General features: G+C 42.0%; 1 protein-coding gene across 1 annotated transcript in view; it reads left to right on the top strand.

The window, feature by feature from the left end:
• The window catches only part of EML6 (EMAP like 6), a 288,683-nt gene that overhangs the window by 235,070 nt on the left and 25,834 nt on the right, over positions 1-27,779 (top strand). The window contains exons 25-27 of the mRNA XM_055540113.1: positions 2,278-2,454; positions 11,826-12,027; positions 12,122-12,248. Coding sequence (XP_055396088.1) covers positions 2,278-2,454; positions 11,826-12,027; positions 12,122-12,248 — 506 coding nt within the window. The remainder of the gene's footprint in view (positions 1-2,277; positions 2,455-11,825; positions 12,028-12,121; positions 12,249-27,779) is intronic.

The following is a 27,779-nucleotide window of genomic DNA, read 5'->3' on the forward strand; positions in this document are numbered from 1 at the left end:
TAATGAGTCCAGGAAAGGTGCCACCCAAGGAGGGTGTCAGAAATGAAATCTCGTGTCTATAAGGAAGTCGGTGACCAGAAGCCCATTTCTGAAACCTGAGTGGGGGGTTCCCTGCTTCTCTTCCTGTGAAGGTCAGTTGGGGATGTCCTAAGGAGTTGGGGAGACTCCACTTGCAGCTCAGAAGACTGAGGTAGTTATGGGGGAACCATGTCACGTCACCTCGGTCTGCAGCCTTCCTTGAGCACCCAAACTCACTGGGTGAACCGCCGTTTTTTGGTTCCAATCCTGCATGTGTCCGGAAGAAACACAGAATATTAAATGAGAAATTTGAGTGACTGAAATATGTATAGCACCTCCTCACATTGTGACTCAAATCCTAGCTACATCTTGTCATTTCCCTCCCAGGCAGTGGTGCCAAGCAGAAAACTACAGAAATGGAAGGTGAGGTACATTAATAACGTGCGAAGCAGCTTCCAGATCCACAGAGAGCAATCTGGTCTTTCATTTTAGCTACAGCTCTCTAATGAGTTTTTATAGCTTTTTAAACAGTGCTTCAAAGTGCTTGTGCATAGAAACTGTACTGATAAGGTACACTAAGAGGTCTTGAATGAAAGTAAATAAAATCATATTCCCCTGGGAAAGTCTAATCCACAGTGGTGGTGGTACTGTTATTGTTTTCTTTTTTAAAAAAAGGAAAGAAAAGCCTTGATTTTGTCAGAATTAAAATATTTGAATTGCGAATCTTCCTGTCCATGAATTTCAGATAAAACCGTTTTAAAGGATAAAACGTATATTCACACAATAGAGTATGAACATCTCTTCCAGTTTTTAAGATGGTCTCTCTAGAGCATAAAGAATACTAAGCTAGCTGCAGAATCTTATTGCTCTTTCCTCCAAGGAAGCAGTCCTTTAAAAAGTTCTGTCCTGTGCCTTTTTAAAATACTTTGCTAAATGATCAGCCCCATTGATCCATATAGCTCAGTGGTTCTCAGTTGAAGTCAGTTTGCCCTCTCTCCCAGGGATATTTGACAATGTCTGGGGACAGCCTGGGGAGGTGGTGCTACTGGCATCCAGTGGGTCAAGGACAGGGATGCTGCTGAACGGGCAGGACAGCCCCTGAACGCACACAATTATCTAGCCTGGAATGTCAATAGAGCTGATGCTGAGAAACCCTGATGGCATTTTGATGTTTGTTCAGTTGCTAAGTCATGTCTGACTCTTTGTGACCCCATGGACTCCAGCACACCAGGCTTCCCTGTCCTTCACTATCTCCCAGAGCTCAAACTCATGTCCATTGAGTCAGTGATGCCATCCAACCATCTCATCCTCTGTCACCCTCTTCTCTTTTGGCCGTCAGTCTTTGCCAGCATCAGGGTCTTTTCTAATGAGTCAGTTCTTCGCGTCAGGTGGTCAGTGTATTGGAGCGTCAGCATCAGTCCTTCACATGAATATTCAGGACTGATTTCCTTTAGGATTGACTGGTTTGATATCCTTACTGTCCAAGGGAATCTCAAGAGTCTTCTCCAGCACCACAGTTCAAAATCACCAATTCTTCCACACTCAGCCTTTGTTATGGTCCAACTCTCACTTCCATATGTGACTACTGGAAAAACTATATCTTTGACTATATGGGCCTTGTCAGCAAAGTGATGTCTTTGCTTTTTAATGTTCTGTCTAGGTTTGTCATGGCTTTCCTTTCAAGGTGCAAGGGTCTTTTAATTTCATGGCTCTTTTAATGTCATGACTTTTAATTTCACAATTTTGTGTCTTTTAATTTCATGACTCTTTGCGACCCCATGGGCTGTAGCCTGCCAGGCTCCTTTGTCCATGGAATTCTGTAGGCAAGAATACTGCAGTGGGTAGCCATTCCTTTCTGCAGGGAATCTTCCCAGCCCAGGGATCAACCCTGGGTCTCCCACATTGCAGGCAGATTCTTTACTGTCTGAGCCACCAGGGAAGCCCCAGCTTATGGCACATACAATGATAAATATCTAGGTGAGAATTAAAAACCTTTGTTATTGTCAGGTGTCCACAATTCAGACATGTTCATTTTATCTAGGGGAGCGTATATGGAAGTTTGACTGCAGTGTTGATTTATCGAGACGATATATATGCCACTTTAAAAATGCAGCTGAGAATTTTAGCCACTGCAGCATACAAAATACCCGGTGTTCGCAAAGTCATCATTTAGAACTATTCAACCTCAATTGTTTCTTTTAAATAAAACAAAAAGATCTCTGGGTTGTACGAAATATATTAATTTTCCTTCTTTTCAAGATTGAGAAGATAGAGTGGGACACGTGGACCTGTGTGCTGGGGCCCACCTGTGAGGGCATCTGGCCAGTGCACAGCGATGTGACTGATGTAAATGCTGCCAGCCTCACCAAAGACTGTTCCCTCTTAGCCACGGGAGATGATTTTGGTTTCATTAAACTTTTCTCATATCCTGTCAAGGTAATATTGCATGTTTACTATATGTATTTGCTTAGTTTCAAATAATAACCCCAAATCTATTGTATTAAGTGGATTTTTAAATGTCAAAGGAATAAGTAACCAACATTGTTATCTGCAGTTATTTACATTTGCACAGTTATCTACATCATGGTTGTATATGCCCATAGAAACCTTGGTGACCTTATGTATACTAGTTTGGGTCAGAGTCTCATGGTGTAGAATTCTTCCCTGAAAGTCTGTCAGTGGACATCAAATCCAACATCTCACGAACTGCAAAGTAAGAATTTTCTTTACAGCTTGGACTGGCACTTTCACTAGCCTACTTCTAGAGATGAAGAATTTACTACTGCACAAGGTAGTGCAATTTATTTTTAAATCACTCCATTGTTAAAATGCTTTGCGCTAGGTAGAGTGGATTTTTGTTTTCCTTTAGCCAAAGTTCTACTTTCTGAATTGTTGTTGAGTAAGTCCAGTCTTCTGACAGCCTTCATGTGTGGGAAGATCGTTTTTGACCCCCTGAAGTCTCATTTTCTCCGGTCTAAACATCCAGTTCCTTCAGTAACAAGGTGTCTAGCTGTCTCCTCCTCTGTTTTATCAATTCCATTAAATTCTGTGTTGTTTCTTCTTTTAGTTTTATTGAGATATAACGGACATGTAGCACTCTATAAGTTTAAGGTGTACTTAATGATTTGACTTACATACCTTATGAAATGATTATCACCATAAGTTTAGTGAACATCTGTCATCTAAACAGCAACAAAACAACAGAAAAAGAAATGTTTTTTCTTGTGATGAGAAGTCTTGGGATTTATTCTATTGACAACTTTCATTATAATATACAGCAGAATTAGCATAATACTGCATCCCTGATGTTTATTTATCTTCTAACTGGAAGTTTGTACCTTTTGACTGCCTTTATCTAGTCCCCCCACACCCCTCCCTTCTGATAACTACAAATTGGTCTCTTTTTCCAAGGGTTTATTTACTTGTTTGTTTTGAAGTATAGTTGACTTACTATGCTGTGTTGGTTCAGATATTATGTTATTATTGACTGTATTCCCACTCTGTTCATTTCATCCTCATGACTCATCCATTTCAATTCCATTTCAAAGCAACTCCTCTAGGACCAAATTCAGGTCCATCCAGGTTGCTGCAAATGGCATTATTTCATTCTCTGCAATGGCTGAGTAAAATGCCATTGCATATATGAGCCACATCTTCTTTGTCCATTGTCTGTTGATGGACGCTTAAGTTGTTTCCATGTCTTTGCTATTGGAAATGGTGCTTCAATGAACACTGGGGTGCACGCATCCTTTCAAGCCATATTTTTCTTCGGATATATGCCAAGGAGTGAGGTTGTTGAATCATATGGTAGCTCTATTTTTAGTTCCTTAAGGAACCTCCATATTGTTCTCCATAGTGGCTGTACTAACCTAAAACTAACACAACATTGTTATCAACTGAACTCCAATATAAAATAAAAATTAAAAAAAAAAAAAGTGCTTCAGATACAGACTGATCAGCTCAGGGTTCATCTCAGTAGGACTCTTCTTGTTTTGATTTTATTTCTGTATTTAATCAAACAAAGATGGCATCAGCTCTTTTGGCTGCCATACCAAACAATTGAATCATAGATATTATTCCTCAAAATGGTAAGGTTATCCCCCTCTTAGACTTACACAACTGATCTTCTAAAATCTGAGTACACAGCTTTGTATTTGTACCAAATAAGATTTATTTTGTTTATTTTCCCACCCAAACATATCTTGTTTATGTTTCAACCTATCAACATCTTTGAAATACCGTTCCAAAGTATTTACTTTCCCTTTCAGCATCACACTATTCTCTGATTTCATGAGTGTGAGTTACAAATCATAGAAGAAAAAAAAAAGACTAGAACAACCAAATAGCACCACCAAGAGCCCCCATTCAATTTGGCATTCTGTTACTTAATACACACATATTCAGTTCAGTTCAGTTGCTCAGTCATGTCCGACTCTTTGCGACCCCATGGACTGCAGCACGCCAGGCCTCCCCATGCATCACCAACTCCCAGAGTTCACTCAAACTCATGTCCATCGAGTCAGTGATGCCTAGTAACAGGCATTTAAATCTGTCTGACCATGGAGTTGGTGATGGACAGGGAGGCCTGGCGTGCTGAGATTCATGGGGTCGCAAAGAGTCGGACACGACTGAGCAACTGAACTGAACTGAACTGACCATGCCATCATGGAGCTCATATTTCTATCTCTAGTCTGATAAGATATCATTAAAACTTAGCAAATATCTTGCTGAAAGCCAGATTATTGGTATTTTTAATCGCTCCTAAACAAACCAACCAATAAAAGATATGCAGTTAGTTCACTGTGAACCCCTGTTGTTGCCTAGTCATCATTACTTTTCCAAGTGCTTATCAACCTTCTGTGTAATAATTCACCCTAGAATCTTCCAGGGATTGCATCAACTCATGAGTCAGTATGTGCCAGAGTCTACGTGTTTTCCCTTTTGGATCTGGGAACTTTTTTTTTGGATGCCACTTCTCCTGGCTTCCAAACTCTCAACCATTACTGACCTTATTTCTGTAATTACATTTGAAGGTGTCTGTGCTCAAGGACATGAGCTCTGTTTGGACCTCTCTGGTTTGGGAAGCATCCCCTTTAATAGAGGTGATCATTAAATCTGCTCCCTGTTCATATTAAGCCATCTGATGTAAGCAGTGTTCCTAACTTTTCTCTTTTTCTTCTAGCCCTAAATATATCTTTAAAATCCTTTCCAGATATCTTAGCTTTTCATTTTTTCATTCTTGAAACTGTACTAAAGTTGTCTGTAGAATATTTTTGTGTTCATCCCTGGTTATTTGCTCCTGCTTCTGTTACTTGTACATTTAAAACCTGAATACATCAACTCCCTCTTCAGCCACTTTGGTTTCTTTAGATGCCTTCTTTCCTTCTTCATTTGTTAATGTCTCCTCAGATTATCATTTTGGGGAGCCTTTTCTAATATACACTTTTGATTATACCCTGTGCTCCTTTCATTGACCATCGAGAAGCCACTTGGTAGCCTTCTCCCAGTGATTTATGTTACTACCACCTACCAGCCCTTTCTATTTGATAAGAGTCCAGTTCTGTGTAGCAGTTTTCCTTGCTACTTCTACATTTTTTGAAATGAGACTGCCAGCAGGACAAGTCAAGTTAGTGCTGCCCTGGTTTTAGTGGACTGAGGTCTGGGCAGGTGTTTAGATACCTGAAATCCTCACGATACTATTGCATCGTGCTCCTGAGCCAGATTTATTGTTCATCTTGGGAGCTCATCACCCACATCCCTAGTGTGACCAGGAAGGCTGTCTCCTGCAGTAATTTTGAGGTGTGTTCCTCCAACTCCTGGAGTTCCAGAAGGCTCCTTAGGGACAACCCCAGGAAACAAGGGTAGGGGGGCAACTGGAGGGGCGCTGGGGTTCCCCTCCTTCTCCAGAGACACTCTGTTTTTGCCTTTTGTACACTGAGCTTCTATGTAAGATTTTCCCCAAGATATTGTTGTGAAAATTTTCAAGCATACAGGAAAGCTGAAAGAATAATAGAGTGAACTCCTAGAAACCCACCACTTAGATTTTGTGATTTGAAGTAAATTGTTGACATCAGGATACTTACCCCTAATTGTTTCAATTTACATGTCATTACCTAGAGTTCATTTTTTTTTTAAGTAAATTTTATGTATAGTTGAGATGCACCAATTTTAAGGTTCCTTTTGATGAACTTTGACAAACACTTACACCTGAATTATCCAAGTCAGTCAGTCAGTTCATTCGCTCAGTTGTGTCCTACTCTTTGTGACCCCATGGACTGCAGCACGCCTGGCCTCCCTGTCCATCACCAACTCCCGGAGTTTACTCAAACTCATGTCCATTGAGTCGGTGATGCCATCCAACCATCTCATCCTCTGTTGTCCCCTTCTCCTCCCACCTTAAGTCTTTCCCAGCATCAGGGTCTTTTCAGATGAGTCAGTTCTTCGCATCAGGTGGCCAAAGTATTGGAGTTTCAGCTGCAACATCAGTCCTTCCAATGAATATTCAGGACTGATTTCCTTTAGGATGGACTGGTTGGAGCCCCTTGCAGTCCAAGGGACTCTCAAGAGTCTTCTCCAATACCACAGTTCAAAAGCATCAATTCTTCGGCTCTCAGCTTTCTTTATAGTCCAACTCTCGCATCCATACATGACTACTGGAAAAACCATATCTTTGACTAGATGGACCTTTGTTGGCAAAGTAATGTCTCTGCTTTTCAATATGCTGTTTAGGTTGGCCATAACTTTTCTTCCAAGGAGCAAGCATCTTTTAATCCAAACACCTATCAAAATATAGAACAGTATCATTATCCCAGGAAGTCCCCCCATGCTAACTTCTGGGGCATTCTCCACCCCCACTCCACTCTCAGATGAAAAAACTATTCCAGTGTTGTTTTTGTTTTTGTTACCATAGATTAGCTTTCCCTGTTTCAGAACTTCATATAAATTAAATGATCAGTTAGGAACCGTTTTATTTCTGGGGTCTTTCACTCAGGTAATGTTTCTGAGATTTCTTCATGTTGTGTGTAACAATGTTGTTGTTTTAGTCGCTAAGTCATGTCCGACTCTCAATAATCCTGTCCTTTCCTCTTTATAGCTGAGTAGAATTCCATTGTGTGATATAGCAAAGTTTGTTTATCCACCCAGCCATCAGTAGACACATGCTTCTCCTGTGTTTGGTTATAATGAAGTTGCAGTGAACATTTTTGGACAAATCTATGTGGACATATTTTTTTTTCTTAAGTAAATGTGTGGGAGTGGGATTTCTGTGTTATTGGGGAAAATGTGTATTTATCTTTTTAAGAAACTGCCAGATCTTTTTCCAAAACGATTGTATCATTTTATGTTCTCACCAAAAATGTTAGGTTTCTAGTTGCCAATTTGACGTTGTCAGACTTATAAAGGTTAGCTGTCTTGAGGAGCAGATAGTGTGATCTTACTGTGTTTGTAACTTATGTTTCCCTGGTGACTAATCATGCTAAGCATTTTTCATTTGCTTATTGGCCATTTGTGAAGTGTTTGTATAAATCTTCTGTCCACTATTTTAAATTGAATTATTTATCTTTTTATTCTTGAGTTCTACTGTGTAAGATTTGATTGAAGAAGTTTCATAATTTAAAAGCATTTGAAAACCAGTCAAATATAAACCACTTTGATAGTATCACTTCTCTCTTTTTTTTTTTCTTTTTTTCATCTGATTTTCCTGGTACTCTTTCCTTCCCAAATTCATGGACCCAAGCTGGAGAACATTTCTAGATGTATAGTCACACTCCTCCAATGCTCTGGGTGTGTTGGCCACACTTCATCTGTTACAGACTGAATGTTTTTGTCCCCACTAAACTTCCTATGTTAAATCCCTAACATCCAATGTGACTGGATATGTAGAGAGGGCATTTACAGAAATAATTAAGGTTAAATGAAGTCATAAATGTGGGTCTCTGATCTGATAAAATTAGTGTCCTTATAAGAAGAGACATCAATGAGCTCACTCACTTTCCCCATGCACACACACTCTGAGGAGGAAAGGCTAGATAGAAAGTTACCTGACTCATATAAGGGGTCCACAAGCCAGGGTGAGAGCCCACACCAGGAGTCAAATTGGCTGGCACATTGGTCTTAAACTTCCCTGCCTGCAGAACTGTGTGGAATAAAATTCTGCTGTGTTAGCCACCCAACATGTGGCATTTTTTATGGCAACCCTACCAAACTAAGATCATTGCATCCAGTCCCATCACTTCATGGCAGATAGATGGGGAAACTGTGGAAACAGTGGCTGACTTTATTTTCTGGACTCCAAAATCACTGCAGATGGTGATTGCAACCATGAAATTAAAAGACACTTACTCCTTGGAAAGAAAATTATGACCAACCTAGACAGCATATTAAAAAGCAGAGACATTACTTTGCCAACAAAGGTCTGTCTAGTTCAAGGCTATGGTTTTTCCAGTGGTCATGTATAAATGTGAGAGTTGGACTATAAAGAAAGCTGAGCACCAAAGAATTGATGCTTTTGAACTGTGGTGTTGGAGAAGACTCTCTGGAGTCCCCTGGACTGCAAGGAGATCCAACCAGTCCATCCTAAAGGAGATCAGTCGTGGGTGTTCGTTGGAAGGAATGATGTTGAAGCTGAAACATCAGTACTTTGGCCACCTGATGCGAAGAGCTGACTCATTTGAAGAGACCCTGATGCTCGGAAAGATTGAGGGCAGGAGGAGAAGGGGACAACAGAGGATGAGATGGCTTGACGGCATCACCGACTCAATGGACATGAGTCTGAGTAAACTCCAGGAGTTGGTGATGGACAGGGAGGCCTGGCGTGCTGCGGTTCATGGAGTCTCAAAGAGTCGGACACGACAAGCGACTGAACTGAACTGAACTGAACTGAACTACCAAACTAAGACACCATGCTGTTGCAGTGTTCTCGTACTGAGTTCTACATCATCAAGTCTTGGTGATGCCTACAAGACCATATTATCATCACACAGCTCTCTGTCCAAAATTCAAGTTCCACTTGTTAGACTCTAATATCATGTCTTCTTCTTAACCCTTTTCCTTATTATCCTTTCCTTTGAGTTACTAGGTCTCTCTTCTAGGCATTTTTTCTATCCATGTCTTACATAGGCACTTTGACAATTTAAAATCTTGATGTGGGCACTAGTCCCCTGACAATCATATTGTTTCCACATTTGTTTCCAAAGTAGAGTGCATAAAATAGACTCTGCTTTGTCAGAGCCCACCCATTTGTCCAGTACCTTAAACCACATCCCAGAAAAACTGATGCTGTCCTTTAGCACCATCCATTTGCTTCCCATAACCTCCTTTCCTTTCCAAAGCTGTTCCCCTTCATTCTATCAAACAGGCTAAAATACCACCACATTGCTTACATTTTTAAAATGAAATTTTTACTTTTTTAAAAAATCCACCATCAAGTTGTTAAGTGTCCTTCTCATAATGTCAAAGACTCTAGAGAAAGATTCATCGAAGAGGAATCTTGTATGTAGAATTTTACAGACAGAGAAACTATATGTAAAATGTTGTAAATATGGGGAAAGGGTACATAGCTTTCATCAGATTCTCATGAATTTCCTCTTAAAAGCTGTTAACAACAAGCACTCTGGAGACATATTTCAGATTCTTTATTCTTTCATGACTCACTGGAAGAGGAAGATTGTGGTTTTGAGTCCTGATGGGTGTTACAAAAGTGCATAGTTTGGCATGATGACCCAAAAGGACAGCTCATCTGACCCAGCTGTGCCAGACCTCCAGGAGACTCCACCCATAGGGCCTCAGGGAACCGCCAAACACCCTGCTCCTGGGGGAGCAGCTGGCTTCCTGGAACCTTCTGGTAACTGCAAATTTCCATTGTTCTGTGGAGCAGGGACCTGGTTTCCTATTCTGAGAACCTTGAATCATCTCTACTGGAATAATCTCAGCTTTGTTAAACAACTTCAATGACTTAGAACTTTTTCCTTTTTCTCTTTCTGCTCTGTGTCACTTTCTTTTCCCCTGCAGCCTAATTCTGATCATTTTAGAGTGTTTTTTTCCATTATATCTTTCCGTTTGAATTCCTCTATCTAGATGCAGGAGTAGAGAGAGGGATTTCTCAAGCTCTTTCACTTTCTCTGCTCCTCAAGAGACCAACTTGCATTTGTAGTGGATCAAAATGGGTCACTTCCCGCTTCCAGCAGGAAGACCAGCAGGACAAGTGGCTGTCCCACTCTGACCGTCCTCTCTGTTCCCATGCCTTCTGGATTTCACACGGTCACACAGTGGTTTCCTTAGAAACCCTTTCTTTGCTCTGCCTGTTCTCTAGCAAATAGTAGCTCTGGAGAGCTTCCTAGAAATGCTGCCTGCCTGCTTGCTTCCTAGTCTGTCTAGACTCCGTACTCTGCTGAGGGGTGGGCACTTCCACTCAGCTGCCAGGTAGGGGTCAGCCAAATACACAGTGACCTTGACCATGAGTATTTCAAAGTCACGTACTGTCCTGCCCTGCCCGTGTCTTCCTGCCATGCGTCTGCGCTGGTTTCAGGTTTCCCAGCACGTCCGTCCAAAACTCTCTGGAAGCCTCTTGTCGACGACTGAATAAAGTTTTCATCCGAGACGCCGATGCCCCTTGCATGACCTCAAAAAGTTCATGCAGCTTCCCACGTCGCATAAGGTATTCCCTGCGAGTCGCTGAGAGGATGGAAAGTCTCTCCCTCTCTCGGTGCTCCCACAGAAGCTATTTTTGCCAGGCTGTGGCTCATGCCCTGAAAATGGAAGCTGGTCTCTGGTGCCAGCCTGGGCTTCTCACTGCTTGTCAGGACTCCCCGGACGTGAACAGCTGCTCTCACTGCACTCTCAGCCTTCCCCACCTCACTCTCAGGGTGGTGTGGCTTGGTTGCCACTCTGAAGAGCTTTCAATAGAGACTAATAAATTGGGTTCTATTTATTTGGTTATGTTTGGCTTTTTAAAAGTTTGACCTATTGTAATAAGTTCAATATATATGGATTTAATTTTATTCTACTTTTTCAGATATAAGCTGAAGGTTGTTTAGTTGTGGAACTTTTTTGGGAGGTTATATTTGTTTAAAAGGAGCTTACTTTGGTTTTTTGTGTGTGTGGTTTTTTTTTTAAGGTGACTTGTCAACCTGTTTATTGTATTTTTTCAGTTTGTGTTCTTTATTTTTGGGAGTTTTGTTGTTTGTTTTTTCCTTTCTCTTTGAGCTCACTTTATTTTAACATCAATTTACTTGAGTGTTTCTAGTGTTAGAAATTGTTTCCGGTGTCCATGACAGAAACTGTTGCTTTGCTTTTAAATCTTCCTTGCTGCCCCAGGATCATAAGAAGGCCCTTGCTCGTCTGTCACAACCTGGACTGTGGTAAAAAAGGCGCTGAGGGGGATGACCCGGGAGACACTTGATCTCAAATGTCAGCCAGACTCACCATCAGGGGTTTACACTAGATACCTGTGGAGAACAGACGTCTGACAACTGAGAGAGGCAGAAACAAGCTCTTTATCCTTTCTTAGGCTACTTTGTCAGGTGTCTAGAAATAGGTTCTATAGTTTACATTTCATTCATTTCCTCACAGACTATTTGTTGAGAACTTACAGTGAGGCAGGAAATGTTTTAGGGAAGAAAGAGAGCTAGTCCCTGCCCTCATGGAGTTTACACTCTGGAAAAATGTAGGGAAATTACTCCTCATGTGAACTGTTTCCTTTGTATCCTGTAGAAGCCTCTCTAGACAATAACATGGATGAAATAGTCCAGAAACTAGAATAATGAGACTCCGAGTCCGAGTGGGGTCATGGCTGTTTTCTGACACCGCAGGGCCAGCATGCGAGATTTAAGAAGTACGTGGGGCACAGCGCCCACGTCACCAACGTGAGATGGCTGCACAACGACTCAGTGCTGCTCACCGTGGGCGGCGCTGACACGGCCCTGATGATCTGGACGCGGGAGTTTGTGGGGACCCAGGAGAGCAAGTTGGTGGACAGTGAGGAGTCGGACACCGATGCGGAGGAGGACGGAGGTGAGCTCAGTGCCGCGTGCCTACCCTGCCTTCCTCCACCCCCTCCTGCACCATCGCAAGCCAACTCTCCTCCCGTGTCTTTCTGTCGTTTGAGGCTATGACAGTGACGTCGCTAGAGAAAAGGCTATTGATTATACCACCAAGGTCTATGCTGTGAGCATCAGGGAAATGGAAGGCACCAAACCGCACCAGCAAATGAAAGAAGTTTCCGTGGAGGAAAGGTATGCTGTCTCCAGGTCCGCTTGCACTTACGACGCCTGATGACAAGAAACTCATTGAAACCAGAGTGTTTTTTCTTTGCCCCCAAAGTTGCTACTTAAGCCCGTCTTTATTTATGTGTATGCACAGTCTTCACCTGTACACAGGCTTGAGCTGAGGGAAGTTTCCCACAGCCTTCAATATGCGGGGAGGGTGGGTTACAGTTTGCAGAAGCTGTTTATGGGAAATGACTTGATGAGACGTGAGATTTGATGAGACTACCAGGCTTCCCTTTGCCTAGAGAGGTTGTCAGGACAGCCCAAACTTACCTTGAATGCGACTGTGATGGCTGATGGCGGGCAGCATACTGACTTGAGAGGTAGAAGGGAAAGCAGGCTTCTAAAGTCCTGGAGGAATACTTGTGGGCTGTGAAAAATAATCTTCCATTCTGCCAGAGTCTCTGCACTACACCATTCTACTTGGTGTGCCTTCTCTTACTGTGTCTTCACCCGCCCAGATTTGTTCAGGCTTGTTTGATCATTCCAGGCCTAGCCAAAGTGATTTGGTTGCTATGGATCCTCTGTGTAGAATGAGAGTTTCTGTTTTTATTTTGGGCCTTTCTGATGTAAGTCTTGGTAAAACACTTTAGCATTTCTTTTTTTAAAAAGTTCATAATAACTACAGTTACTTAATCTGCCATATTCATACTAAGGAGGATAAAGAGTGAATAAAAACTCTAGCATGTAAACAGAATTTCATGGATCTCAAAGATGTTTAAGAATTCTGTGTGGGCTCTTTCCATTGACATAGGTTCAGTGTTCACAAGTACCCTGGTCCCATGATGTATTATTAATAGGATTCAAATTGTTTTGCATTTAGTATGGCTTCCCTGGTAGCTCAGTCAGTAAAGAATCTGCCTGCATTGCAGGAGACCCGGGCTTGATCCCTGAGTCGGGAAGATCCCCTAGAGAAGGAAATGGCAAATCACTCCAGTATCCTTGCCTGTAAAATCCCATGAACAGAGGAGCCTGGTGGGCTGCAGTCCATGGGATCACAAAAAGTTGGGCACAACTGAGCAAATAACACTTTCACTTTCATGGCTTTCTGAATAGTAATAGATATTTAATAAACCTGTTCTATTACCTTTTACTATTAGGTGGAAATTTAAATACAAAGAAATAAAATAGCATTTCCCCTCCTGCTTCAGTCCAGTGCCAGATGTTAAAATAAGCCTGATAAATGGTGGGTGTGCTACAGGCAAGAAGATTGAACTGATGCAAAAAATTCCTAATTCTTCCCTAGCATCTTTGTTAAATGTTACTAGGGGGGGTCAGAGTTCTCTTTTGATTAAAAACTTTAGAGATTTTTCTGCAATAATCTGTAAATTATCATTTATTTTGCTTGCAACATGGTTTTTTAGTGGCCACAAAGAGGAAATGTTTTTAAAGGACCTAATTCTAAGAATAAAGAAAAAATTTTAAAGTTCATAAGCACATACTACATGAATAAGCCTCCCACCTACAGTCATGTCCAGTTCTTTGCAACCCCATGGACTATAGCCCACCAGGCTCCTTGACCTGGGGATTCTCCAGGCAAGAATACTGGAATGGGTTGCCATACCCTCTTCCAGGGGATCTTCCCAACCCAGGGATGAACCCTGGTCTCCTGCACTTCAGGCAGATTCTTTACCATCTGAGCCGCCAGGGAAGCCCTTCCCCCGACATCTAAATAATCCACTCTAAAAAACATTTGGCCTAAATTATGCATGCTTAAAAAAAAATAAGCATTACCCAACTTCTCCAGTTTCACATATAACATTATGAAATGAGTTGACTTGGCTATTATTTCAAAGTTGCTTCTGGCTGATTGCTACAGCCTAGTGATTCATCATGCTGAGATTTGGACTGGCCACTAAGACATAGAAATCTAATCACATTCCTAAATCCAAACACTCTAGCTAGTTTCTAACCTATAGTGAGGTTCACCTGAACCTCTTTTGGTCTTGCTGTCTCTTTGGGCAGGTCTATAAAAATCTCATACCTGCCCAGTTTAGGAAGCCATAAGAAAGTTGGCTCAGTGGGTAAAGAATCCACCTGCAGTGCAGGAGACACAGGAGATGCAGGTTCGACCCCTGGGTCGGGAAGATCCCCTGGAGAAGGAAACGGCAGCCCACTCCAGTATTCTTGCCTGAAAAATCCCATGGAAAGAGGAGTCTGGCAGGCTACAGTCCAAAGGGTGGCAAAGAGTTGGACATGACTGAGTGACTAAGCATGGCAAGAAAGGTAAAGGTAGCTGCTGCTGCTGCTAAGTTGCATCAGTTGTGTCCGACTCTGTGCAACCCCATAGACGGCAGCCCACCAGGCTCCTTTGTCCCTGGGATTCTCCAGGCAAGAATACTGGAGTGGGTTGCCATTTCTTTATCCAATGCATGAAAGTGAAAAGTGAAAGTGAAGTCGCTCAGTCATGTCTGACTCTTAGCGACCCCATGGACTGTAGCCTACCAGGCTCCTCCGTCCATGGGATTCTCTAGGCAAGAGAACTGGAGTGGGATGCCATTGCCTTCTCCAGGTAAAGGTAGAGAGGACCCTAAAAATTTTGAGTCTTAAAATCCAGAATTTTGAAGCTGCCTTATTTTCTTCATCACATAAGATTGTCGTAGATTAGCATACATAGAATTAACTTTTTTTTTAATACCAACGATAAAAAATGCTTCATGGTGTTGTGAGATACAGGGGTAGGCAGTTTAGTACTTAATGCTGTGCTGTGCTTAGTCGCTCAGTCGTATCCAACTCTTTGCGACCCCCTGGACTGCAGCCCGCCAGGCTCCTCTGTCTGTGGGATTCTCAGGCCAGAATACTGGAGTGGGTTGCCATGCCCTACTCTGGAGGATCTTCCCAACCCAGGGATTGAACCCAGGTCTTCCGTATTGCAGGCAGATTCTTTACTGTTTGAGCCACCAGGGAAGCCCATTTTAGTACTTTGCTGCTGCTGCTAAGTCACTTCAGTGGTATCCGACTCTGTGTGACCCCATAGATGGCAGCCCACCAGGCTCCTTTGTCCCTGGGATTCTCCAGGCAAGAACACTGGGGTGGGTTGCCATTTCCTTCTCCAATGCAGGAAAGTGAAAAGTGAAAGTGAAGTCGCTCAGTCGTATCCGACTCCTAGCGACCCCATGGACTGCAGCCTACCATGCCCCTACATCCATGGGATTTTCCAGGCAAGAGGACTGGAGTGGGTTGTCATTGCCTTCTCTGACTGGCATATAAAAGCAAATGGGCTTCCCTAGTAGCTCAGCTGGTAAAGAATCCACCTGCAATGCAGGAGACCTGGTTCGATTCTTAGGTCCAGAAGATCCACTGGAGAAGGGAATGGCTACCCACTCCAGTATTCTGGCCTGGAGAATTCCATGGACCATATAGTCTATGAGGTCACAAAGAGTCAGACACGACTGAGTAACTTTCACTTTCGCCTTCAAAAACAAATGATTCATAGCAGGATGTGATGAAGAAAACATGTAGTGAAGAATACAATTTTAAGGTATAAAGAGGGTCCAGAGGCGTAGTCAAGACTTTTCTATAGATAGCAGCGTCTTTGATAACTTAAAAAAGCCTTGACAGCATCAGTTCCCAGAGGGGGTTGTAACCACTCTAGGGTTCCAGCTGCACAGCATGCTGGGAGTTAAGCAGGCCCACACCAGGAAGGGGCCAAGGGAGAAGGAGCAGTAAGTAGTGTCTGAATTAGCAGCCTTCATGGGGACAAATCAGCTCCTAATCAGAACTGAGAACAGCAGTCCCCCCCAATCCTGGTCAGTAATTTAGGGGAGCTTGAATCTCAGAGACAGGACTGTAGACAGTTTCTGAACTGCAGAAGAAAGAGGTGCCAGGCAAGACAGGCATTCAGAGAATTTGTGAGAAAGCAGGATGAGACAGGGAAGGGGGGTAGCACCGGGCACGTGGGGTTGGGGGAGCTCCTCACAGTATCAGGCAGACAGCTCACCTGGGGTAAAATGGGCTCCATGGACTCCAGCACCTGGCATGAGAGAGAGGCAAATGCTCTGGGCCTCGGATGTCGGGCCCAGGGGACCAGGCGGCACCCAGGTTCTCCCTGGGGATATGCAGGACTGTCAGCCCTGACACCACTCCCTTTGACTACTTCAAGCCCTTCTGACTCAAGAGGCAGGAGTGGCCTTGACCTTCCCTTCACCATTCCCTCCTGTGTGTACCTGCAAATACCCTCCTGTGCCTGTTCTAACACCTGTGCCAAAACGTGCACCAGTAAGATTACTGCTGCTGCTGCTAAGTCTCTTCAGTCATGTCCGACTCGAGTAAGACTAATGGGAGATAAATACTCAAGGATCACAAGAGACCTAGGCTCAGAACACCCACTCAGGGCAAGGGATTTACCTTGCCTCCTATCAGTGTTTCAGGCAGTTCTACATTCAGTTTACATCCCTTTCCACCTTAGAACCTGTGAGATGAGTGCAGCATCTGTCATGTTGAGAACAATGCCTTGAAGGCAGCTACACATTATGCATCCATCAGTTTTTAAGCAACTGAATCCCTAATTCCTAAAATTTATGATAGTCATAGATTAAGTAGCTGGGAGGCTTTGGGTTATGTGTTTCAGTATAATTCTATAACCTTGTGAGTTCCTATTTTTCAAAAGCCATATGATCTTCGGTTTCAGTCTTTTGAGAGGTGGGAAAGCTGAGAGAAATGGTAAATGCTTTCAAAAGAAATACTAGGCTACCCCTATTGATACGTAGTCCCTTCCAGGTATTCCCTGAGCATCCTGGCCCCTTACTTCAGCTTTGCTCTGGTACACTGGGTGCCTGGCCTCCTTGGCCCCGCCACACCTGTCTAGCCAGCCCCCAGTCTTGGTAAGCTGTTGGGTCAGCCTTCCACTCAGCAGTCACATGTGGCACGTGGCTGAGGGAAGTCTAGAAGTCTCATCTAGCACTCAGAATGCACACTCATCTTTGGTTTTCCTGTCCCAAGCAGGGACTCTGGTCTCTATTAAGGGCACATCAATTTGTTCCCCCAAATGACTGGATATTGCTTAAATTGTAGACCTAAATTGTAGACCTAAAATGAAAAAAAACTGACTCTTTTTAAGGCATGAAGTTATATTGATATTTTAAATGTAAGTCTTTTTCTGCTTTAATAGAAGTTTTTTTCCCCCCTGTCTTTGATGTGTTATATGTTGGATAGTCTTGTCTAAAACATCAGAAATCTTTCTTTTCTGGTTTTGATTCTTGGCTCAAGCTCCCTGAAGTTGGCTTCAAAGACCATAAAAATATAGGACTTCTGGTATCTTAGATAGAATTTCATAAGATTGGTAGGCAGTGACAAAAATAACCTAAATCTTTCACACTTGGTCTGAACTCCCTGTGTCATCTGTGGCCTCAGCAAGAGTGAGAGATACTCTGAAAAGGAAGTCATTCGGGGAGAGCTTAATGAAAGGACAACCATGTGGGCAGGATTTAAGAAGGTGGTGTGGCACCTCGGCAGTAATAATGACTAGAAGGGCAAGGGCAGGAAGCTGTTGCCCTGGTGTGGAGAAGGTGGCTACAGGAGCAGACCACCTTCCAGGAGCTGAGACCTGAAGGGAGGGTTGAAGGTAATTAATCTGAGTCCCAGAAAGGAGGTGTTGAGGGAATGGATGCCTCAGCAGCGTTCTCTCCTCGCCTGCTGGCCTCCTGCTGCCTCTCTTTAGCTGAATGCAGTCTGTGCCTGAAGGGCAAGGCCGTGCCTTGATGCAGTCTATGGCAGGCAGCCATGGAGGGCAGAGAGCAGAACAGAAGGGTAGACGGGAGATACGGAAGGACACACGGAAAATACCCGCCCATTCTCCTTGAATATTTTTCTTATGGAAACTAGTATCATTATCACCGAAGAGAAATTCAGGCCACTTTAATATTGAACAGCAATTACCGCCCTTTATAAATGCTTCTGGATATGTACGGGTATTTATTACCTAATATTATAACTGTATATATATATATATAATCAAAGAAGTCAGTAAATACATCCAAATCAATATCAAGAATTATTAGAGACACTTAAAACTTTACCTAATTTAAGTGGAACAGTTTTGATGAGCCATAGTTTTTACATCACTGTCTAGGGTTACCACAAGAATCGACTCATTAGAGATGAGAATTACAGCTTTTTAAAATCAATAACATTTCAACATCTTTGGCCCATCTCCAGAGATTTTTATTTTCACATTAAGACAAAATCAAGAAATTAGAAACTTAAAACTATAGAATTGTTTGGTATCAATATCCAGTGTTTAGTACAGATCAAAATTATCATGCAACCTGTTTTGCTTCCCATGGTAACTGGGTGATCACCACAGAGGTGAATCACAAAAGGCATTTTGTTACTTTCTAGATAGGATCTAACAGTATCTCCAGATGTGTGGGATACTGTCTTTTTTTAAAATCCAAATATGCTGACCACACATTCGTCTTCCCAGTGGTACTCAGTGAGGCCATGTCCCCACCTTTTCCTCACTTCACTGCTTAAATTAACCATCTGCATGGGGAATAGTAATAATGGAGGTTCTTATTTAATATATTCAGTTGGAACCTGCATTCAGACAAAACCCCAAATTTATGATGAAAGAAAAAATAAATACAAATTGAATTATTCTTATGGAAATTGGCATTAAAGTATTTACTAACTTTTATTTTTCTAAGTGGATGTAATAGTTAGCTTAGGGATTGTTTTCTCAATGCACCTGAGTCAGCAGTCTGTATTTTTTCAGGGTCCTTTATTAACGAGCGCTGAGGCTTGCAGCTTCTGGGGCTCTGTCCAGGGACGAATGAAAGAATGTGGGACTTAACCCTTTCTGTTTCTGCACCATCTTTATAGCATCATCTTGCCTATTATAGCATTTTCTACCTTTTACTAAAAGGAGAGACTCAAACCCTCCAGTCTTGTTTCCTCACCTCAGACGCTGTATGACTTATAGTCACAAATTACAAATCAAAATACCATACTAAAGCATATTTTTTCTTCTATCAGAAAGGCCTTGGGCTTCCTTCTAGCATGTCCATTTATCTTAGACTAGCAAGGTCATTTTTCTTAAAAAAAAAAAAATCTGAATTAGAAAAGTTAGTTTTTAACACTTAAATTGTCTTAGCACCAGTTTGATGTAGTTTATTTATAAATTATGGATAACTAGAAACTGTGTGTGTGTGTGTGTGTGTGTGTGTGTACCATAACTTCTTTGTCCATTTCCTTCGTTGATGGGCACTTAGGTTGTTTCCATGTCTTGGCTACTGTAAATAATGCTGCTGTGAATATAGGGGTACAGTTATATTTTCAGTTTAGTATTTTTCATTTCCTTTAAATATTCCAGAAGTGTAATTGCCAGATCATTTGGTAATTCCTATTTTTAATTTTTTGAGTCTTCTCCATACTTTTTTCCATAGTGGCTATGCCAGTTTTCATTCCCAGTGCACAAGGACTCCGTTTTCTTCACACCCATGCCAGCATTTATCTCTTTTTGCTGATGGATATTCTAATGGTCATGAGGTGGTACCTCATTGTGGTTTTAGCTTGTATTTCTCTAACAACTAGTGGTGTTGAGCATCTTTTCATGTACTTATTGTCCTTCCATGGATCTTCTTTGGAGAAATGTCTATTCAGGTCCTGTGCCCATTTTTAAATTAGATTATTTGGGTTTTTTTGCTTTTGAGTTGTGTGAGTTTTATAACATATTTTGGATATTAACTCCTTATCAATATATGGTTTGCAAATATTTTTCCCATTCCACAGACTGTCTCTTCACTTTGTTGATGATTTCTTCTATTGTGCAGAAGCTTTTTAGTTTACTGTAGTTCTGCTTGTTTATTTTTTATTTTGTTGCTTGTTCTTTAGATGTCATATCCAAAAAATCATTACCAAGACTTGTATCAAAGAGTTTTGTTTCTGTGTTTTCTTCTAAGAGTTTCATGGATTCAGGTCTTACTTTTAAATGTCTTTAATCCATTTTGAGTTAATTTTTGTGAGTGGTGTAAGCTATGGGTCTGGTTTCATTCTTTTACATGTGAATGTCCAGTTATCCCAGAACCATTTATTGAAGAAACTGTCTTTTCTCCATTAAGTACTCTTGACTCCCTTGTCAAATATTAGCTTATTGTATATGGTTAGGTTTGTATCTGGTCTCTTGATTCTGTTCCATTGGTCTATTTGTCTGCTTTTATGTTGCTACTATATTTTTTCTGATGACTATAGATTTATAGTATATTTTGAAGTCAGGAAGTGTGATGCCTCCTACTTTACTTTTCTTTCTCAAGATTTCTTTCACTAATCTGGGTCTTTTGTGGTTTTGTACAAATTTTAGGAGTGTATCTTCTACCTCTTGTAAAAAGAAATGCCACTGGAATCTTGATAGGGATGCATTAAATCTATAGATGACTTTTGTAGCAATGACAGTTTAACAACATTCTTCTAATGCATGAACATGACGTACCTTCCATTGATTTGCTTCTTCTTTAATTGCTTTTATCAGTCTCTCATAGTTTTCAGAGTAGAGATTTTCACCTGCATAGTTAAATTTATTCCTAAGTATTTTGTTTTTGATGCTCTTGTAAATGTGCTTGATTTCTTTTCTTTCTCTGAAAGTTTGTCGTTAGTGTATAGAAACACTACTGATTTTTCTCTGGTAATTTGTATCATGTAACTTTACTGAAATCATTGATTAGATTTAACAGGTTTATGATTATCTTTAGGATTTTCTATATATAAAATCCGGAGAAGGCAATGGCACCCCACTCCAGTACTCTTGCCTGGAAAATCCCATGGACAGAGGAGCCTGGTAGGCTGCAGTCCATGGGGTCACTAAGAGTTGGGCACGACTGAGCGACTTCCCTTTCACTTTTCACTTTCATGCATTGGAGAAGGAAATGGCAACCCACTCCGGTGTCCTTGCCTGGAGAGTCCCATGGACGGAGAAGCCTGGTGGGCTGCCGTCTATGGAGTTGCACAGAGTCGGACACGACTGAAGCGACTTAGCAGCAGCAGCAACAGGATATATAAAATCATGTTATCTAAAAATAGAGATAGTTTATCCAGTTCTGATACTTATATTTCTTTTTCTTACCTGATTACTCTAGCTAAGACTTCCAGCTATGTTGAATAGGAATGGTGCAAGTGGCACCCATGTCTTATTCCTGATCTTAGAGGAAAAGGTTTTAACCTTTCACCATTAAGTATAATATTCGCTATGGGCCTGTCTTATGTGGGCTTTATTTTGTTGAGATATGTTCCTTCTATTCCTAATTTGTTAAAAGTTTTTATTATGCGTGGATGTTGAATTTTGTAAAATGCTTTTTCCATGCCTATTGAGATGATCATTTATTTCTTTCCTTTCATTATATTAACATGATGTAACACATTGCTTGACTTGCATATGTTGAACCATCCTTGCATCCCCAGGATAAATCCCATTATTCATGGTGAATGATTCTAGCAATGTGCTGCTGAATTCAGTTTGCTAGTATTTTATTGAGAATGTTTACACCTGTATTCATCAGAGATTTTGGCCTCTACTTTTCTGGTAATGTCCTTTTCTGTTTATGGTATCAGGTTAATGCTGGTCTCATAAAATGAGTTTGGGAGTGTTCTTTCCTCTTCAGTTTTTTGGAGGAGTCTGAGAAGGATTGGTGTTAATTCTTCTTTAAGTGTTTGGTAGAATTCACCCAGTGAAGGCATCTAATTCTGGACTTTTTCTTTAGTGGGATGGTAACCATATTTTAAAGTAGAAATCCTCACAGTTAAAATTTTTTACTTTGAAATCAGTCTCTATCTTGGCTATTTCTTAAAGCAAAAGTTAGTTGATGGCAGAGTTTGTTATCAACTTTATTATCACTACCATTACCTCTCCAACATTTGAAACCTTCCACATGTTTCCATTTTCCTTGTCTTTTGGTTCTGGAATCTCTCTAACTTTTACAAAAAGAGTTGGCTTGGTGAGAGTCAGTACAACATTTAGCTGCCCTTGGATTTTTCTCGTGCATCTAAAACCACAGTAAATAATCCAGGAAAGCGGCTGACTGTTTTCTGGCAAGGGCTTCAGACAATCAGAACTGGGATTGGTGTCAGAAGTGGGATTAATGCCACTGCTTTTTCATCCTACTCATGTTTGTTGGAGGTCTGAGGATTGCCCTAAGAGTTGAACAATCACAAGCCTTTGTTATTTGCCAAATTCGATTCTCCTAAGTCCCCTCATCCAACTAGGATGTCAACTCTGAAAACCAAATTTCTGATATACTGCTTGATCTCCAAATTGGTAACAGTACCAGCACTCCATAAATATTTGTTGAATAAATGGATAAACTTCTAAACAAGATTTAGGTTGATTTCCAGTCACTGACACCCATGGATTAAATATCAGTCTATGATTTTGTCAGCATCTTGTCTTTATATCCATAATCTGTCTCTAAGCAGTTGGTACCCCTGGTCCCTTCCAGCCCTCAGGTTAAAGGATTCTGCCTTTAGGCAATTGCAAACACCAGCATTAGGTGGAGAGACCCTTACTCCTAAGCTCCATCTCTGTGGCACTGAGGGTCGTTGTCCCCTTTGGCAGGGAGAGTGTGACAGTGAGTGTTTAGGAGGGATCTAGAGGGTCAGGCAATTTCCGTGCTCAGGCACATATGCTACAAGCTTCCCTTCATGTGGTTGAATGAGTAGTGCCTCCAACAGTTCCCATGGACAGGGAGGAACTCATCCCTGGGCACCACTGGCCCATTGCAATGTTCACCCACATTTGGCTGCCAGCATCTCATTAGCTTTCAGTAACCCCCACTTGTGGACCTACAGACAGATCAGGATCCTGAAGGGTGGTCTTTGTCCTCCCCCTCCCTCTAGAACCTCACTCTGGAGAGGATGGTGTGAGCACCCCCTATACATTACTGGGTCAGGGGGAGGGCATTGTATGCTGGGTGGAATCCTTCTCCTGATCACCCAGAGTGAAGGGCAGGGAGAAGAGTATTTTCCACTCCACAGACTGCCTTCCCCCACCAGGCAACCTCGCCGCCCATCCGTCTCAGCTACTCAGCATGAGGAAACACTGAGTGGCAGTGCCAGAGCTATTCTTAGCAGGGGATTATAAAGGAGGAATCTGCGAATACTCTTACATTAATCTTTTAGTCCCTCTGGTGCATATTCACTCCCAATCTAGGCCATATGTTCCTTAGGAAACCAAGAAGCTTTTATAAACCAAGATTATAGAAGCAGATTCTGAGCCTTCTCTGAATGGTGGTCCCCTCCTCTTGGAACTGACAAGTCCTAGCACCAAATGACCTCAAAATTCTACTCTGGCACTAGAGTTTTCCAAACTTTTTCTTAAACTGTGCTTACGGCTGAATGAGAAAGGCCCTAAAGCTTATCTACCTCTACTGTCTCACATCATCTCTGAATCAATTTGAACAGATTTATGAACTGAAGAAGAAAATCCTATGAAGAGAAGTGTACATCATGGCTATATAAAGAAATGTTAAGGGGGGTTGGTTTGTTTTGTTTTTGTGTTTTTTTGTTTCCCAAATTAATAGCTGCCTTTGATGCATAGTTCCTTAGTATATGAGTCCATGGTGTCAAGATTGTTAAAAGTTCCACTAACTTGTAAGTGTTGTCTGTCTGACTCTCAGTTTCTCAGGAGTCAGCCCCGTGTCTGTCACGGTGGCCACGTGTGCCTCACACCATGCCTTGCACATGGTACATAGTGAGCAAATATGTCCTCAGTGAGTAGACAAATGGGCACATTTATTTAACCCGCTCCTCTGCTTATTTAAGTAAATTAATCTGTTCTCAAATGGCCTACAAATCTGTTCTTTGCCAGGAAACCACTTTTACCTTCATTTTGCTAGCACCGATGGGTGGTCTTACTATTGTGGGGAAGGTGTGACCCATGTAGAATTGAATGATGCCCCATCTGGCCATGGAACTGCTCTTGGTTAAATGATTTCCTATCTTAATATCCCTTGTTCATTAGGGATTAAATTTTATTTGGTTTAAATCTATTTAAATAACCCAAGGCAAAAAGAGCTGAAATAAAAGTCTATATTATTATAGCCACCACACCTATTTTACAGACAAAGCTTCTTAGCAGATTTATAGTGAAATAAAGAATATGCTCACAAGTAGCAAAGTCTAAAAATATGGAAAGGTTTAGATTTCCCTGAGTTGAAGCAAATCCCCATCTATAGGTAATCCCAGTTTTTCTTCTTACCTTTTGTGCTATATTTGGGGACAGAAGTCCACTGGGAGAAACTGCCCCAATTAAAAAAAAAAAATGCTTTATTGAATCAGTTAATCCACATTTCAAGTTTGCTTGAGGCTTGCTGCAATGGTTAACTCCAAAACATCCTCGGCCCACGAAGCCTTCATTCCCAAAGTACTGAATGTACATGACTTATTTGCTTCTTACGTGAAGTGGTACATCCTACAGACACTTGCATGGAGAGTTACAGTGTGCGGAATCTGAACTGTGTTCTCGGGTCCCTCCAGAACCTCAGCTCTTTTTTGCTCTTTCGATGAGTGATTTGGGCCCCCTGGTTAAATATGCCTGCCTTATCTTTAGAAAGTATTTTTATGCTCAGATCAAAGCTGTAAAAGAAATTCACTGACATAATTAGATTCATGTGGTAGATGACATTTACTTCCAATATTCAGTACTATTGGGTTGGCCACAAAGTTCATTCAGGTTTTTCTCCATTTTACAGGAAACCCCAAACAAACTTTTTGGTCAGCCCAATAGAAAACTAGTAAAAGGGGGTTACCTTCCTACCTTTGCTGTAAACTAGCCTTCTGGTCTTCAACCTGTCACCAACCCACATTAGGTCCATTTCCTCATCTGTAAACAAGCAGCTTGGCCTTTGAGGCCTCGGCTCTCTCAGCTCTGAAGCTCTTTAAGGAGTGAGAAGGAGAGTGTGATGGCCCACGGTTTATCAGGACTCTGGTTGTTCATCTTTTTAAATATTTAAGTATCAGTTTTTCTCACTTCTTGTACAAGAACAGAATTTAATTGAGAAAAAAATGGTAATGTTTTATGCTCCAGTGGAGATAGAAAAATCTATTGTCTTATATATAAAGAAAATATTTGGGGGACAAAAATAGTTTGTATATTAAAGAGGGTGTTTTATAATCTCAGAATACTTATAAAGACCATGGTTTGAATTCACTGCTAAAAATTCTAACGAAAAATATAAAGCCACATGCTACTGAAAATACAGTGCCCAGGAAAGTGGTCCCACTTCACTTAAAAAAAAAAAAAAATACAGCAAGAGACTGCAGGCGCTGGTGAAAGGGAGTAACTGAGAGTGACTACTAATGGGTCGGAGAAGGCAATGGCACCCCACTCCAGTACTCTTGCCTGGAAAATCCCATGGAGGGAGGAGCCTGGAAGGCTGCAGTCCATGAGGTCGCTGAGGGTCGCAACGACTGAGCGACTTCCCTTTCCCTGATGAACATGATGAAGCGAGACAGTGCTCCCATCCATGGTGATATTAACGAATAAACAGCCCAGCTCTCCTGGCGCTTTCCTCAGCTCCACTGGCCTGACAGAAGCCCTTTGTCATCACTGACCAATAGCTGCTTTGTGAGCTTGTATCGAATAGTTGCTAAGAACTGACAGTCGTGCTGGCAGGTGCTGCTGAACTTAACATCACTGAGATCTGTCAAAAGCACTTGATCCCATGGTGGAGGGACCATGAAGAGCATAAACTTTGGTACAGAGCCCTGCAGTTGCGAACAGGTTGCCTGGGAGCTAAGCTCAGACCTCACGCTGGGAGGGTGTTTGTGTCTGTGTAGGGTGGAAAGTCCATGCTACTCCAGAGCATTTCTCTCCAAGCTAAATTATTCTTCTTCCCTGCACCCCTTAATCCTGTGAGAGTTCTATACGCAGAGCTGCCCTGAGCAGGTGGAAGGTGGCGAGTTTCCTGTTCTCTAACAAGGTGGAGAGAACTGGAGGTACAGAGTGTATTAATCACTTCAAAGGCCCATTTCTTAGTCATGTAACTCTTCTGAAAGTTTGTTAGTGATTCTTAAGGGAATTAAATGCTACCTTCATAAATGGTTTTCCCTTTTCAGATCTCTTGACTTTCTGTGTTGCTTGAAGCAAAGTAATGACTATGTAATGGGTAATTTTAGGAATTGAGCCTCCCATTCATTAGAAAATAGCTTGCTCACTTTTTATCACAAAGAATGGACCAGGGTGTAAAAATGCAGAGGTGTTATAGAATGCTATGAAGTGCTGTAAAATGATTTTTTAATAGATTAACACACCTAGGAAATCATACTCCTACAGTGGGATCTGTTGACTCAAACCCACTCACATATGGAGCTAAAGAACACATCGCAAATGGGTAAGCACTTTTCTACCCAGAGGGAGTCTCTTTCAGAAGATAGTGGCAAAGTTGGGTCTTAACTCTTTTAGTCAAGTGTTTAAATGTCTCTCGGATCTCCATTTAGAGGGAATGCATGCCACTAGGATCATTTACCCTCCCACTTTTTACTATTGTGTGGTCAAGATGTGATAACTGAGGTCTTTGCAGAAGCAGTTGTTAGGATGCACAATCTGTGCCCCTTGACATGATGTCCATGGGTGTATGACGTGGAGGATTGGGCTGCTTGTGGGTGTGTGGAAAGCATATTGGTGTGCTAGCGTGCCACTGTCGTGCTCTAAACAGCCCCATCGACTCCTTTGAAGCTCACATCATGCCGGGCCATCTTTCCCCCTCCCAGTTCCTGTCATTTATCAGTTTCCTGTCTCTGTTCGGCTGGTGGTCAGCTGGCTGACACCAGCTCCTGCCGCACTGTGGCTTATGTCATCACCCATAGCTCCTCTCGCTGACTTAACCTTCTCTCCTCTAGATTTCTCATTCCCAGAACACCTGACCTTCATCCTCATCAAGATACCCAATGCCTAGACACCTCCATTTTTCTCTCAGCTCCCTCCCAGCTTCCCTCTTGCCTCCTTAAATGCCACCCCTCCAGTCCTCTGGGCTCTTCATCCCTGTATTTCTCCTACCCCTCCACTCCTCTGACTAGAAGATCACATTGGTGCTGGTTGCCCTCACCAGAGTCCTTCCCATGCTCCCCCCACAAAACCATTCACTTCCTTCCTTCGTCTCAGAGGAAGTGAGTCCCTCCTATTCATGGTGGTGCTTGGGCCCTGACCTTCCTACTATCCAAGCTCTCTCATCATTTCTTGTCTTCTCTCTGCCTCCTATGCCACCTGCCCAAAACTGGATTCATGTCCTCAGCCAAGAAACACATTCCAGTCTTTCCCATTCCACTCAACTCTGCTCATGAGAAAAACAATCCTTTGACAGAGTTTACACACGTATCCCACCCCCTCACCTTCCCTCCCTTCCCCCTTCTCATCCATGCCTCATCTGGCCATCCCATCTGTCTTCTGTCCCTGCTGACATGGTCACTCTAGTTCCCAATTCCAATCTACTCTCTTCGTCATGTTTAAAGGACAAACTTGTTTCTTCTGTAGTGGCATTGTTCAATAGAAATATAGTATAAGCTACAGAGGTG

Source organism: Bubalus kerabau, chromosome 11, assembly GCF_029407905.1.
Source record: "Bubalus kerabau isolate K-KA32 ecotype Philippines breed swamp buffalo chromosome 11, PCC_UOA_SB_1v2, whole genome shotgun sequence".
NCBI classification, from domain to species: domain Eukaryota; kingdom Metazoa; phylum Chordata; class Mammalia; order Artiodactyla; family Bovidae; genus Bubalus; species Bubalus kerabau.